This window comes from Panthera pardus, unplaced genomic scaffold (assembly GCF_024362965.1).
Source record: "Panthera pardus isolate Hobbes unplaced genomic scaffold, ASM2436296v1 HiC_scaffold_11, whole genome shotgun sequence".
NCBI lineage: Eukaryota > Metazoa > Chordata > Mammalia > Carnivora > Felidae > Panthera > Panthera pardus.
In genome coordinates this window covers 56,218,580-56,235,120 of record NW_026526666.1, presented here as the reverse complement: position 1 = coordinate 56,235,120, position 16,541 = coordinate 56,218,580, and the positions used below count along the sequence as shown (strand labels likewise).

General features: G+C 37.0%; 1 protein-coding gene across 4 annotated transcripts in view; it reads left to right on the top strand.

Annotated features, from left to right (window-relative positions):
* The window catches only part of PATJ (PATJ crumbs cell polarity complex component), a 361,962-nt gene that overhangs the window by 155,041 nt on the left and 190,380 nt on the right, over positions 1 to 16,541 (top strand). For all 4 annotated transcript variants that reach the window (XM_019449080.2, XM_019449079.2, XM_019449078.2 and 1 more), the window contains exon 27: positions 5,902 to 5,998. In XM_019449080.2, coding sequence (XP_019304625.2) covers positions 5,902 to 5,998 — 97 coding nt within the window. The remainder of the gene's footprint in view (positions 1 to 5,901; positions 5,999 to 16,541) is intronic.

Here is a 16,541-nt window from a genome sequence, read left to right as displayed (position 1 = left end):
ATCATGATTGTGATGATGAATTCAAATTGTATACTTTAAAATGTGTGCAGTTTTTTATGTCAGTGTATCACAGTGAAGTTTTTAAAGACAAAAAGTCCCTGCCCTTCTGGGAGCTTACATTCTAGCTGGGGCAAGGCAAACAATATAGAGTTTAGTGACTGCCACCTAAAGCAATTTGGGGACAAGACATGAAGACCCACAAAATGTGGCATTGGAAGGGGGCTGGAAAAGAAACTCCATGAAGACAGGGAGCTCATCTATCTCAATATTGCCCTATCCCATTGCCCAAAACACTGCCTGGTGCCTAACAGACACAGAGTACGTACATACTTGTTGAATGAATAAAAACAAAATAAAAAATCTCTGGCTTTACGTCACCAAGAATTGGCACATGCCCTCTGGGCAAGTGCCACCTTCTTGTGCACCACTTGACCTTCTGATTTGGGATTTATGGTCGTTTCTGGCTTCAGTCATATGTTGCAAAAACACATTTTTGAAATTTTATCTGTCATCTTTGTGTGGTTAAGGTGGTTTTCTCAGAATATTTAGTCTATTCTGTTGTTGGAATTTTGTTAATTTGTATCTTGATTCAAAGATCTGAGCTATTCTCAAATGTCTGCTGGAAACCCATAGTGTGGCCCATTACTACTGTGCAGAGCAGTCCAGGGAGATGAAATCATAAAGGAAGCAGGGAAAGGATTAGTCTGTGGGGACACAGATAATAACCACACACATATGAATAAACTGGTTACTAACTTAATTGGTTTGGGGAACAGGTAGTTAGGTGATTCAGGATAATTCCACATAAGATCCTAGGAAAGAGAAAGATAAATATATGATTCTTACCAACTTTGGCCTGTTCCATTAAACTAAATTGAGTCTCAAAGAAACCAGGATATTTGCATTCAGGAAAAAAAAAAAAAAATCCAGTTAGAGCTTGGTAGTACCAAAAGTCAGTGAAGTTCTGTCCAGCTGAGTTCTTTGGTTCAGAGAATGACTAACCACTGAGTTAACTTTGCAGTGAGAGAAGTCTGATCAGTATCAGCATCTCCCCTTACGGGATGATGTTTCAGTGGTTACAGGATGTACCTTACCATGTCTCTTATCTGAAATTATAGTTTACATGCCAAGCACTATACTACATTCTAAAATAACAAAGCACCTTTACTCCAAGAGGTGCACAGATGAATGTGACACATAGTGAAATAACCAAAAGTACAATTACGATGAAAAAAGCATGCCTGGGATACTATGGGAGCACAGGCAGACAGACTTCCCAAAGTTGGGTGGTCAGATTACAAATTATATTATCTCTTTAAAAATCTCCTTTAGGTAGGTGATGGGCATTGAAGAGGGCATCTTTTGGGATGAGCACTGGGTGTTGTATGGAAACTAATTTGACAATAAATTTTGTATAATTAAAATAAAATAAAATAAAATAAAATAAAATAAAATAAAATAAAAATCTCCTTTAAAATTGTCATCATTAGAAGTAATTCCTTTTAGGGGCATCTGGGTGGCTTAGTCGTTTGAGCATCCGACTCTTGGTTTCCGCTCAGGTCATGGTCCTTTAGCCATGGGATTGAGGCCTGCATTGGGCTCCATGCTAAGAGTGGAACCTGCTTGAAATTCTCTACCTCCCCCTCTCCCTCCCTCCCTCCCTCCCTCCCTCCCTCTTCCCCTCTCCCCTGCTCACACTCTCTCATAAAATAAGGTAAAATAAAATTCCTTTTATGCATTGTTTCCTCAATACAAAAGCAGTGCTTATTCTCTAGAATTACAACCTTAAAAGAGACAATAAATGTCACCTGAAACCAAATACTAGGAAAGGTGTAGGCTAGAAATCTAAATTTTGGCTGCTTTTCATCACGGAGTGTGAAATGACAGATCAGGATTCATAGACATACTAATACTCACTATATGCTTGTAACTCCTTGGCATTTTCCTTCTAAAACTTGCTTCAGTGTTACTTCATATACTCTTTTTCTAAAGGAGTCATGGACGCTGATACAAGTAGGAGATGTTCTTTCACAGAGAAGTAGTCTCCTGTTGTTCTCTTTATTTTCTTTTTATGTACTACCCAAATGCAAATATTGTGTCCAACCAAACATAATAGTCCTTAAAAATACAGTCTTGTTAGGGGCGTCTGGGAGGCTTAGTTGAGTGTCTGACTTCAACTCAGGTCATGATCTCATGGTTTGTGGGTTTGAGCCCCACGTCGGGCTCTGTGCTGACAGCTCAGAGCCTGGAGTCTGCTTCAGATTCTGTGTCTCCCTCTCTCTCTGCCCTTCCCCTGCTCTCGCTCTGTCTCTGTCTCTCTCTCTCTCTCTGGCCCTCTCAAAAGTAAATAAACATTAAAAAAAAATACAGTCATGTTAAACTTATAAAAATGTATCTATACCAAGTAAGTACGTAAACTGAGTACATTAAAAAAAAATTTTTTTAACATTTATTTATTTTTGAGAGAGAATGAGACAGAGTATGAGCTGGGGGAGAGGCAGAGAGAGAGGGAGACACAGAATCTGAAGCAGGCTCCAGGCTCTGAGCTGTCAGCACAGAGCCCAACACAGGGCTTGAACTTAGGGACCGCAAGATCATGACCTGACCCAAAATCGAAAGCTTAACCAACTGAGCTACCCAGGCACCCCATGAGTACATTTTATTGTATGTAAATTATTCCTTCATAAGGTTGATGTTAAGACTCACATCTATTTCAAGTGAGAAATCTGGACTTGCTCGAGTCTGGGGCTAAGGAGAACCTCATGAAGGTTTTTGCAAAGATCAGAATGATCTTTTGTGACCCTCCTGGTGGCACTTAGAGTGTTACAAGATGTGCTCTTTGATTATTCTTAACAGTAACAGGTGATACAGTTTTCTATCACTATACTCCACATTGTGCTAGGTCTTAGAATTGGCTGACAATACTCTGCAATGTGTAAATATTTGTGATATTCTTTTATATATTATATGTATGCATACGTGGCATGTAGACATGTGGGGATCATGCAACATTGGTATAAATGTTTTTAGTCTTATTTTGCTTTATACTCCACATCAGTAAGATCAAGGATATTAGGGAGAAAGTATAGCTGTTTCTAAATTCACCAAATCACTTTGATTTTGTGAATCTGAATTGTTATATTAAAATGCCTCTGAGTTTGTGGTTTCTATGGAAAGGTATTTTGGTTTTCAGTTAAAAGGCTGACACATCTAAGGTCATGTGAGGTTAGTTTTACTATTTTCTGGAAAACTGGGAATATTAGATTTAAATAATGCTTATTAGTCTGTATAAACCAATCAGAAAGAGATTTTTTTTTTTTTTCTAATTTATTAGCACCCTCTGAAGGTAGGAAAATATTTCTCACAATGAGAGGGTAGGGGCTTTTCTCACTTTCAGATACGCAGAGATTTTTCGGCTTCTACCCTATAGCTTGAGCCATAGGACAAATGTAGATAGAAATGTACATACCCACTGGTCTTCATGTCAGAAAGCTTTTCTTTCCAGTGGACTCAAGACCTGTTATTGTACAAAAACACCAACAGGGAAATAAGGACTAACAACCTATTTTCAATTGTCTCTCAACCTGGAGAATGGATCCCCGTAGAACCAATATATAATGAGTCCTCAAATACCACTAAATTGTCAGACTGTAAAACCCAAACTCCATTTACTACTCCTGCTAATGGGAAATAATTCACAGCCCAAGTGACCTATGAAATTATGTAATATGTACAAGGGCCAGTTATTTACTTACCTCATTAAGGAGGGAACCACCAAGATAGCCTGGTTCTGAGAGAATTGGAGAGAGTGAAGTATTTATTAGTTGTGCAGAGAATGCATGAGTAAGATTCAAATTTAGATACAAAACTGGTTAACATCTTGACAGGGCAATAAAGCTATAACCTTTGGAGTTATGCTTTTATAGGACTAAAATAATTTGCATCTCTACCAGACAAAATTACTATGCAATGCTATTGGACAAGAACCTTTTCCATTACTGTCATTTTTCTAGAAGTTAATATGTTAGACCTAAGCAGCATGACTGGCAAGCAGTTATTTGCTCATTCGGACTATAGTGTTGGGAGGCCCGCTTTATACCAGGCACTGTTCTTGAAACTAAGGATACCACACTACTATTCTCTGCTCTCATGGAGATTATATTCACCTGGCCTCCTTGTATGTCCCTTGCTCCATCCTTCATTGCCACCAAGAGAGCCTGGCCCTCCCTACAACCTTCCCTTATGAGCAGTAGAAATATGCCCCAGGTATCTGGCAACCCACAATCAAACGATAGGGTGACCAGGACATGCTTATCCTATATTCTGAGTGTTGGTACTACATGGATGGAACTAGAGGGCATTATGCTAAGCGAAATTAGTCAGAGAAAGACAAATATCATAGGACTTCACTCATATGAGGACTTTTAGATATAAAACAGGTGAACATAAGGGAAGGGAAGCAAAAATAATATAAAAACAGGGAGGATGGACAAAACATAAGAGACTCTTAAATATGGAGAACAAACAGAATGTTAGTGGAGGAGTTGTGGGACGGGCGGTGGGGGGGGCTAAATGGTAAGGGGGCATTAAAGAATCTACTCCTGAAATCATTGTTGCACTGTATGCTAACTAACTTGGATGTAAATTTAAAAAATAAATTAAAAAAGTGTTGGTAGAAGTTAATTTTAATAAAATCAGTGGTATAACAGTTTCCTCTTAAATATGTTTTTTAAATGACATTAAAGAGTTCATATCTCTTAATATTAAAAGCTGTCTGTCCTTGTCCCAAGTATTGTCTTAGACCTAGAATGATCTGGTTCAGAGGAAAAGGTTTACTTCTTGACTCTTCAGTTAACCCACTTTTAAGTTTTTTCAAGCAAGAATAAAGACGTAGCATGATCACACTTCTGTATTCTTTTGTTGCTTAATCTTAAATAAATTTGGGTGTGTGTTTTTCTTTGTGGATCTCAGGTAATGTTTTCTGCTTTGGAGGAATTTATTACAGGCCTGCTTTCTGTAATGGACATTTACTGGATTGTATCCTGCCATTAGTGGTTTTGTCATATAAAGCATAATTGAATGTACTCTATTGAAACCCTGTAGCAAACAAATCTTAATCTAGTTATTTTGATATTTGTGGAGTGCTTGGATCTATCAGCTCCTATTCTTTTTAGCAGCTTGGATCTCTCCGTAAACTTTAGCATGTTTTATTTTTCCCAGCGTTCAAGAAAATGTCTACATTCTGTGAAGGTAATCTGACCGTAGAGTTCTGTTCTACTTTAAGTCTGAGGCAGATATTTATATGCTGTATCATTTGGTGGCTAAATTTAAAGAATACGTCTACAGAAATACAAAAAAGTATTCATCATAAAGATTTGTTTTTTAAAACCTTAAAATGTGTATGTTGACTATCTGCAAATTACAGATGAATATTTTTACAGTTAGAAAATCTTGGTATTTCATTTCAACTATATAAGAATGAGATCTGTGTCTTCTGCAATTGAGTAAACAGTTTAAATAGTTATAGAATTAATATAGTGGATAGTTTTTACATTGATTTTGAAATGTCTTTCATTTGAATTACTTGGTTAATAACTGTAAATAAAATATATATAATTGGCATTCTCACTGGGGAAAGGAATGTATTCTTCTGGGCAGGTCAACCATCTTAAATGTTGCTTTTGAATTCCTATTTTTCTATAGTAGTATGTTTATATCACAGGGTCACTTACATAATAACATAAATAGAAGAAGACAAATTGTATTTGTTTCACAGCCCTTCTTATGTGACTGAAATTGGATACAGTCACAATATTTAGATTATCTTCTTATCCTGTTTGTCATTGAGGAAGAGGACTGTGCAAAGGCAATTAACCTTTCTCTCAAATTTTGCATTTTCAGAGACCAGGAACCGCTCCACCTCCAATGAAACTTCCACCTCCTTATAAAGCTCCGTCTGATGACAGTGACGAAAATGAAGAATACGCATTTACCGACAGTGAGTTCCTTTTCATTCTTTGCAGTGAATGCAGAATTTATTAAATTGTGCTTTCATGATGGTTGTCAGTTATCAATGCCATTCTGTGGGTTCTTAGAAAATGTGTATTAGCATGTCATGCTGAAAAAGACAATTTACGTCTCCTTAATTTTTCACTTAATTTACTAAACTTTCCTCCTTTAATACTAATAGTAGAGTGAATGTCAAAGGCAACGGGTTATACAGTATTTTATCTACATTTCCTCCTACTGTTACTATTTGGTTGTGAACGGAAAAATGCTAAGAAGTCCTTTAACTTGCACTTTGACCCACAATAAGCAGAGTTGGATGTGGATGCCAGCTCTTGATGACTTTCTGTATTCAAACCGATGGTGATGTTGCTAATGCAAAATTACAGAAGGCTGGAGTCATATTCTCCTTTAGAATTCCTTTCATGATTTTCTTTGCATTAGCTGTATCAAATATACATTCATACATGTATTTAATGGAGGCTTTATTTAAAAGAATTTGCATTTCTTTTATGCATGTAAAGTATATACAGTTAGATCTGATTGCTATTGTACATGGAATTTCCTTTGGGGAGGGTGATGAAAATACCCTAAAATTAGATTGTGATGATGGTTGCACATTTTGTGAATTTAGTAAAACCCACAGGATTATGTATTTAAATGGGTGAATTTTATGGTTTGTGAAATACGTATTTATATATGTTCTTTTAAAAATAACCTTGTTCCTTCCACGATTTAAAAAAGGAGTTTGATAGAGAAATCGAAAGAGTTAAAATTCTGACTGCAGGACTTCTTAGTGTATGACCTTCAGCATGCCCTCTTGTATAAAAATCATGGTTCTTACTTCCCAGGGTTGGGGGTGAAGATTAAAATAAGGTGATAAAGCCTTTGGCTTGTCAAACAGTGAAATTTCAACAAGTATTATAGCTCTTACTAATAATTATTGTTAAGTTGATTTTATAACGGTATTTTCCCAAATACTGTAATAAGTGTGTGGATTAAAATATAAATAGATATGTTTATAATCATTTAGTTGGCTTTATAAAAACTTGATTTGCACTTCGTGGTTTTAAAGAGCCCTTTCTCGTGCAGCATTTTCTTCATTTATTCCACAAATCTTTGTTAAAAGCCAACTGCTTTTTACTAACGGTATTGAGTCTGTTATGAAATAAATAGTTTTATTGGGGTCACCAACTTGGAAGGGAGTGTACAAAGGCATTGGAACAAAATATGACAAGTGTGCTGTAGTGTTTTGGTTCTCAACCTCTTCTGGAGAGTTACACTGATGGATATGATTGATATGTGTATGCACATGTGTACCATAATCCCTTGTTCTGATATAGGTGTTAGGACAGCTGCAGCAGAGTGGAGATACTTGTTGGTTATTCATAATTTCCAGGATGCTAGAATGCCCATATTTGCATAGTTAGGAAATCTGGTTTAGGCATGTGATAAAGACAATGTTCTAATCCTAGTTCTATTTGTGAATTCAGGGACAAGTGAATTAACTCCTTCATGGCTCACACTTGCTCATCTATAAGTGGGGGAAGGGATGTCTTATGATAACCTTCCTCACAGCGTAGTTATAACCTGAGGAGAAAAGCATTTAAAGAGCTTAGTATAAGGATGTGATATCAAGTAAACACTCTGGTGTCCATATGTCAGGCCTTTATCTATTATTAACTCAGTTGACGTCTAACAACTAACCTGTGAGGTCTCTAATTATACAAATAAAGAAACTGAGGCTCAGAAAAATTAAGGAATGTGTTCCAAAGTTACACAGCTAGTAAGTAGTGGAAATGGAATTTGAACCCAGACTCTCTGATTCCAGAGCCTGTATTATCATCTATACTTCCTGTTACTTAAATCTCATTTAGTATAGCAGAAGTAGGTACAAAGTGGTTAAGATTATCCAGTAAATATGGCTTTGATGCCATAAGACAGTAGCACCCTCCCCAAAGTTCCAAGTTGGCATGCATGTTTTTCATACATGTGCACAAACACATTCACATATTAGTGGGGTTCAGGAAACGCCATTTTACACTGAATGCAGAAAAAACTTCTAATTGTTAAGTCATCCAACTGTAACGTTTCACAGATTCTCCAGCAAATATATTTAGGCTGTGAATATGACTTTCCATTTGTTTTGCTCCCTAATTTTATTTTCCCAGCATACTTTTCCCTTTCTTCAGAAGGGTTTGAACCATATGGGGTATTAGATGGTTCACATTTTAAATATAGGTGAGCCTAAACCCTCTAGCTTCTTATATTTCTTTGTGAAGTGGATCCCATGGCTTTTTTTCTTTGTTCCTTAACTCTTATTAAATGACTACTCTGCTCATCCATCCAAAACTAAAAGTAGATTGGTTCACTGTTTTATCAGATTCTTACTGTCCCAAATCTAAGCATTTCTTTTTAATGGTTGTGAAAGTATGATTTTCTGACTTTCCCATGGTCCAGGACTATGAAGTGGATGGCTGGAATCCAAGCCTTAGGCCCACTAGAAAGTGGTGATTGTATTAGGTCACAGACATGAGACACATAGGATTTTAAAGTGTAGTTACAATCTAACTTAGGTGATCTTTGGTAATTACTTCTTTATAAACTTCATTTTTGAGTGGATATTATAGGTGGGCAGAGATTGTTCTAGGTGTTGGGAACATGACAGAGGAACAAGATCTCTCTCATTGGCTTATATTCTAGTAGGAGAGAAAGATTATAAACAATGAGATAGATTAAATATTGATAAATAGTCTGAATAACTAAAATAAAACAAAGTAGTGAGAATAAATGCTTTGCAGGAGTCAACATTAAGTAGAATAGGAAACAACGGCCAAGATAAGACCAAAGTGACAAGAAGGAGCCAGACATACAAAGAGCTCATATAATCCTATAGATCTGAGTTTTAATCAGACTGTGATCCATGGTAACCTATATCTTACTTAACAATCGGGTATAGATGTGACCACACACACACACACACACACACACACACACTTACATGCATATATAATTGAAATAAAAGTTTCACAAAATATTACTTACCTTTATAACATATGAAAGAACTTTATTATTTTTCTTTTTTTTTTTTTTAAGTTTATCTATTTAGAGAGAGAGAGGGAGCATGAGCAGGGGAGGGGCGGATAAAGAGGGAGAGAGAGAGAGAGAGAGAGAGAGAGAGAGAGAATCCCAAGCAGGCTCTGTACTGTCAGCCCAGAGCCTGATGTGAGGCTCAAAATCAGGAACCGTGAGATCATGACCTGAGCCATAATCAAGTGTCTGTCGCTTAACCTACTGAGCCACCCAGGCACCCCTCTATTTCATTTTTTAAAATGCTGTTTGCAACTCAGTTTATTTCTTGACTGTTTAATAAGTTGCAACCTGTAGTATGGAAAACACTAATCTAGAAGTCTGGCTTTCAAACTTCAGAGTCATCAGAAGCATCTAAAGAGCTTGTTAAAAGCACTAGCTGCTGGGCCCCCTCCCAATTTCTGATTCCTTACATCTGGGAGGACTTGATAATTTGCATTCCTAATTATTTCCCAAGTGATGCTGATACTCCTCATCCAGGGACCATATTCTGAAAACTATTGATCTAGGTAGTATTTTAAGTCATGGGAGCTGGTGAATTTACTTAGGACTGATGTATAGACAACAACAGGAAGCTAACCCAGCATGGGCCTCACGAGCCAGCAAAGGAGCATCCTAGCACACTAGCATTTCCAGGAGATTGTAGAGTTAGGCAGTTTAAGAGAAGAATATGTTTCAAGAAGGCCTCTGTCCCTGAACTTCAGTAGCCAAATATGGAATGATGCTGAGAGTTTATGGAGGTTAGAATCATGGAAGTAACCATTGAACTTAACAACATAAAATTGTTAAGAAGAAAAAGAATACTTGATAAAATACTGTACAGATTGTTGTGAGAATTAGATGTGACAACTAATATAGATAGTATGGTACATAATAGCTATTTATATTATAGATCCTTTATCTTGCATAGTTGAGCATAATTCATGACATTCTGGTATCTAATTATAGGAAGGCTTCTAACCATCAATTGAATGAAAAGTGCTGAAAATTTTTTTTAATTATTTTTTTTAATGTTTATTTTTGAGAGAGAGAGAGACAGAGACAGAGCACAAGCAGGGGAGGGGCAGAGAGAGAGGGAGACATAGAAACCGAAGCAGGCTCCAGCCTCTGAGCTGTCAGCACAGAGCCTGACATGGGGCTCGAACTCATGAACCGTGCGTGACATCATGACCTGAGTCGAAGTTGGACACTTGACCAACTGAGCCACCCAGGCACCCCAAAAAGTGCTGACATTTTAATTAAGGATTATGAAACAATTATGAATTAAGAAACAGTATCCACATAAATGCTTAGCTATTGAAAACTACTATTATCACACCTACAGGATTTATCCAAGGGAAGTTGCCAATGTAGAGAACTTCCAAGTTAACTTTATGGTAATTGTCTTTAATACCTGAATTAAAAACTAGATTGTCTTGACAAAGGTTTAAGATCACTGAGGGCATGAAGTGTCACTCAGTTGACTATCACATGGTGACTTTCAAATCTTCATTTTTAGCCATCCTCTTTCACATCCTGACATGTTTTCAGTTGGCTGCCAGAAAGATATGATGTCTTTTTTTCTTCTAGCATTTTAAATCTTTTGTGCAAAACAAAATGTGTTTTCTTCCTGAAGGCTGACCTTTTTCCTTATATTCTCAATTTTTCATAAAGCCCTTACTCCAGACTGAAGCTTCACGTCTGTTTGTGGTCTCTCTTCCTCAGTTAATCTTCATTATCAATTTCTCCCACATTTGTAGCTTCCTTTGCATTTTTATTGCCACAATTTTAGTGGCTATATAGTTGTAGTCACAATTTATTGAGTACCTACTATGTGTCATACATTTCCCCAATTCTTTAAATGCTTTCTCTTTTGATTTACAGAAGAGCTCTAAAAGGATATCTTGTCTTTGGGCTGATTTCAGCTTAATCTCACCTTCTTTGGAAAACCTTGCCTCATTCCTCATTCTAATATATATTCTTGTATTTTTTTTTATAACACAATGAAATGTGATTATTTATGTGATTATTAGTTTGTCTTTCCCTTCAAGTTCCATGAGTCGAGTGATCCTCTCTGTTTGGGCCTGGCACATTATAGAAACTCCGTATTTGGGACAAATTAATGACAGAGGGTGTGTAACTTGGATAGTGATGTTGGGGGTGTGATGAAAATCCAGGTCCGCTCATAGTGCTTTAGAGATAGTCTTTCTACTGAGCTGTGCCATCCATCTAGTTTCAGAGCCTTCTGTCCAGAGCAACTTGCCTTCTCTTTGCCAATATGCCACCCCTCACCTTATCTAAAAGGAGTGATCCCCACAGAGAGAAGCCACTATCTCGAAAAAGTCCCACTTTTGATCCCAGACATTAAACGCTTTTATATCCGGTCTTTCTAACCTGTTGGTATTCATTATTTAAACTACATTTTTAAACATCAAGGAGCAGAAGGTTTTGGAGTGACTTTTTGTAACCTATAAGAGCATGATCATAGAGAAGCAATGAGAATCATACAATAGACATGTTTCTTGATGTATATTAGGTTCTAGAAACTCAGAATATAATTGACTTCTCTGACACTTGGCTTTTAAATGGTATAGCAGAGATGAATGGAACTGCATGCTGAAGGCCTCTTAAAGCCTTTTTTTTTATACTTTAATTTCAGAATAGCATACTCTCCTTAGGTGCTTTGTTTTTCCCCCTCAATTTTTTTTTCTTTTGCTCTGATTCCTTCCCCACCTCATAAAATTATATGTTCTAATATAATATTTGGTAAAAAGAATTTATTTTGGTTAAAGTTTAGAGGGGATGCCAGGGGCGCCTGGGTGGCTCAGTCGGTTAAGCGTCCAACTTCGGCTCAGGTCATGATCTCATGATTCGTGAGTTCAAGCCCCGCACTGGGCTCTGTGCTGACAGCTCAGAGTCTGGAGCCTGTATCGGATTCCGTGTCTCCCTCTCTCTCTCTGCCCCTCCCCGGTTCATACTCTGACACTCACTCACTCACTCTCTCTCTCTCTCTCTCTCTCTCTCTCTCTCAGAAATAAATAAACATTAAAAAAAAATTTTTTTTTAATGTTTAGAGGGGATGCCTTTTTAGAAGATTACAGCTTTAGGGCACCTGGCTGGCTCAGTTGAAGGAGCATGCAACTCTTGACCTTGGGGTCATGAGTATGAGCCACAGGTTGGGTATAGAGATTTCTTAAATAAAATCAGAAAAGAAAAAAAAAAAGAAAATACAGCTTCATTGAGATATAATCCACATTACTATATAACTCATCTACTTAAGGCATGTAGTTCAATGGCTTTTAACATATTTACAGAGTTCTTCAACCATCACTACTGTCAGTTTTAGAACAGTTAGAACATTTTAATCACCCATCCCCCACAATATTCCTACTCATTAGCAGTCACTCCCATATTTATGCAGAAATTCTTTACATCCATATATAAAATATACACACATATATATTCTAATTTTAAAAAAGATTTTGTAGATACTCTGCATGTGTTCCCATGGATTGGTTTGGGGAACCTGCCCCAAACCCTCCTTCCTTTTACCAAAAATTGAAATCTGCATCTAAATTTGGAAGAAGACAAGGATATGTTACTGTCCTCAAATCTAGCAGTGCTTTAAATCTCACCTCCTCTGCCCTGCGCAAAAAAAAAAAAAAAAATATTTAGAGAACAAATTATTATTCACAGATGGTATAGTAGTCAATCTTAAAAATTCAAAACCTTAAAAAACTTTTTGGCAGCAGTAAGGCTATATATGAGTTGCACATATGAAAATATTGGCTAATCAGTTTCATCTATTTAAAAATATAAAAATTTTCTCTCCCCCCTTTTTTTAATGTTTATTTATTTTTGAGAGAGAGAGAGAGTGAGCATGAGAGGGGGAGGGGCAGAGAGAGAGGGAGACACAGAATCCGAAGCAGGCTCCAGGCTCTGAGCTGTCAGCACAGAGCCCTATGCAGGGCTCGAACTCACAGACCACGAGGTCATGGCCTGAGCTGGAATTAGATGCTTAATGCACTGAGCTACCCAGGCACCCCTTTGTAAAAATATTCTAATAGTGATAACAGAAAAACTAGAAAATATCTAGGAATAATACAATTAGAAATGTGAAACTCGTGGCAGTGATCCTTAAGTTTGTCATTTACTCTTTGGCACTGTGACAAAAACTCTAAAACTACTCTCCCCCCCCCCAAAAAAAAAATGTATGTGGATACACAAAACCATTGTCACCTGTGCACACACCCTCACACACATACCTACACTCACACTCACTCACCCATACACACACACACACACACACACACACACACACACACCCCTACCTCATTTTGAGTAGGCATCATTTTGCCTGATTAGTGAAAGTCCTGAAGCCCATTTAAGAATTCATGGACCACAGGTTGACAACCTCTATAGTTTCTTTTTTTAAAGAAAACTGGAATTTTATTAAAGAAGATTCAGGGGAAAATTAGAGACATGTTCCTTTCCAGATTGGAAGAGGAAGTATATTAAAGATTTCAATTATTTTTAAATTAGTCTTTAAGATAATTTGAATCCAATTCCTAAATATATATAGCCCCTCCTTTTTTTTTTTTTAAATACGAGGATTTGATTGAAAATTGATTTGGAAATGAAACACTACACAGTTTTGGAAAGTGTCCCTCGTATCTGAATATATTCTAAATTGGTAGTTTTCAAACTGAATCTGGAACTTTCAGAAATGAGTGAGAGTGTTTTTGCTTGTCTAAATCAGCTTTTCTCAACCTTGGCACTCTTGCCATTTTGACCAGATAACCCTTTGTTGGGTGGGGAAGGAGGCTGTTTTCCGCATTGTGAGATGTTTAACAGCATCTCTGGTCTCTACCCACTTGATGCCAGGAGCTCTCTCTCCCACAAACTTGTGGTGACAGCCACAGATGTCTCCACACATTGCTCAGTGTCCCCTGGTCCACAGGATGGGGGGTTCTACTGTCATTTATGAGGATGCCAAGAGCACTGCATTTTATGGAGTAGTCCTCTACAATGGAGAATTATTCTGCTCAAAGTTCTGGGAGCACTCCTGATTAGAAACCTTGCTCAAACTACAGTAATTAGGGGCACTTGGGTGGCTCAGTCAGTTGAGTGTCCGACTTTGGTTCAAGTCATGATCTCACAGTTTGTGAGTTGGAGCCCCACACCAGGCTCGCTGCTGTCAGCCCAGAGCCCGCTTGGGATCCTCTGTCTCCCTCTCTCTCTCTGCCTCTCCTCTGCTCTCACTCTTTCTCAAAACAAATAAATAAAATAAAATAAATAAACTACAGTAATTAAATCTGTTTAGTATTTGCAAATAAAGATGGTCTAGAAATAAACCCAGATGTCAAGAATTTAGAACATAAAAAATACATTTTTTGAAATAGAAATAGGATAGATTATTTGATAAATGATGGGGTATATAATAATTTGGGGAGAAAAATGTAGAGATCTCCATTTCTCATCAAAATTGCAATTTAATTCTGAATACTGTCTACTTCTAAACACTGAAAACATAAAAATACTGTAAAAAAATCTAAGGTTTTTTTAAGTTTACTTATTTTGAGAGAGAGAGCAAGTGGGGGAAGGGTAGAAAAAGAAATAGGAGTTCTTATATACTGTTGGCAGGAATATGAATTCATGTACCTCTTTCTGGAGACCCATTTGGCAGCATGTATAAAAAATTTAAATGTGCATATTCTTTGACTGAATAATTCAACTTCCAGTGATAATAGCTTAAAGAATTCAATGCCCATGTGAATATATGTACATATACCTACAAAGATGTGTTCTACATTTTTCACAAATAGCAATTATAGCAGTGTATATTATATGTAATTTATAAAATGCCCTTGATTAAGTTACTTACTCTAAACATTTCTAGACATTCGACTTGAAACAGGTTGCATCCTTTTGTTTGGATTCCTCATTTGTAAGATGGAAATAATAATAGTACTCCTTTGACTGGATTGTTTTGAGAGACTAGAAGAGTTAATGTATATAGCATCCTTCTACAGGAAGTGACACATAGGATGTATTCCAGAAATGTGAGCTACTACTATTTATTATCATCAATAGTAATACAACATTCTTCAGTGTTTGCCAAATATTGCCAATACAGGATGAAATTTCTGGCCTATGTACATATTAAAATTTTACCTAAAAATTACTATAGTTTAATTTTTTTAATGTTTGTAAAGTTTTTTCTTTTAGGTTTATTCATTTACTTTGAGAGAGACAGAGACAGTATGAGTGGGGGAGGGGCAGAGACAGAGGGAGAGGGAGAATCCCAAGCAGGCCTCCGGCTGTTAGCCCAGAGCCCAATGTGGGGCTTGAATTCACAAAACCACGAGATCATGACCTGAGCCAAAACCAAGAGTTGGACACTCAACAGATTGAGCCACCCAGGCTCCCCTGTAAGTTAAATCTTCTAAGTTTAATATTATTGTGTGGGATCAATACTTTATTAAGAACTCTATACAACTGGGCTGCTCCTTCATCACCCTCATCACCATTGTATGTGACACTCTTATTCTCCCACTTTCATCTGTGATCACTGGAAGAGAAAAGCATTTTGGAATACTTCCTTTTTCTTGAGTATTTTTCTCTTCTATATTTTCTTTGGACCAAACATGGAATTATCCTAGAAGTTTTTGTATATGATTTTGTAATTTTTTTCCTTCCAATGTGGGCAAAATAGAGTTTTTTGAGAAAAATTCATGGCCCAAATGGAATTTAAAAACTAAAAATCTAGCTTTTAAAGATTACTTTGTTTAGTATGAGTGATAGTTTTCCAAACAGTCCTACAAAGCTTATAACATGACTTAATCTCTCTTATTCTGACTTGTAGTATTTAAATATTTATAAACATTTGTTGATTCACAAAAGTTATAGTGCTCTCCGTAGAGTTAATTCTTTTAATATTAACATTAATTTTTAATATATTTTCCTATTTAACCTTTAAAAATTTTATTTAAGAAAAATTTTTTTAATGTTTATTTATTATTGAGAGACAGAGAGAGACAGAGCATGAGCATGGGAGGGACAGAGAGAGGAGACACAGAATCCAAAGCAGGCTCCAGGCTCTGCGTCGTCAGCACAGAGCCCAACACGGGGCTTGAACCCACAGACCATGAGATCGTGACCTGAGCCAAAGTTGGACTGTTACCGACTGAGCCACTCAGGTGCCCCAACCTTTAAAATTTTTTTAATTAAGGGGCGCCTGGGTGGCTCAGTCGGTTGAGCGTCCAACTTCAACTTTGGCTCAGATCATGATCTCGCGGTCTGTGAGTTTGAACCCCACGTTGGGCTCTGTGCTGACGGTGCAGAGCCTGGAGCCTGCTTCAGATTCTGTGTTTCCCTCTCTCTCTCTGCCCCTCCCCTGCTCATGCTCTGTTTCTCTCTCTCTCTCTCTCAAAAATAAATAAACATTAAATTTTTTTTTAATTTTT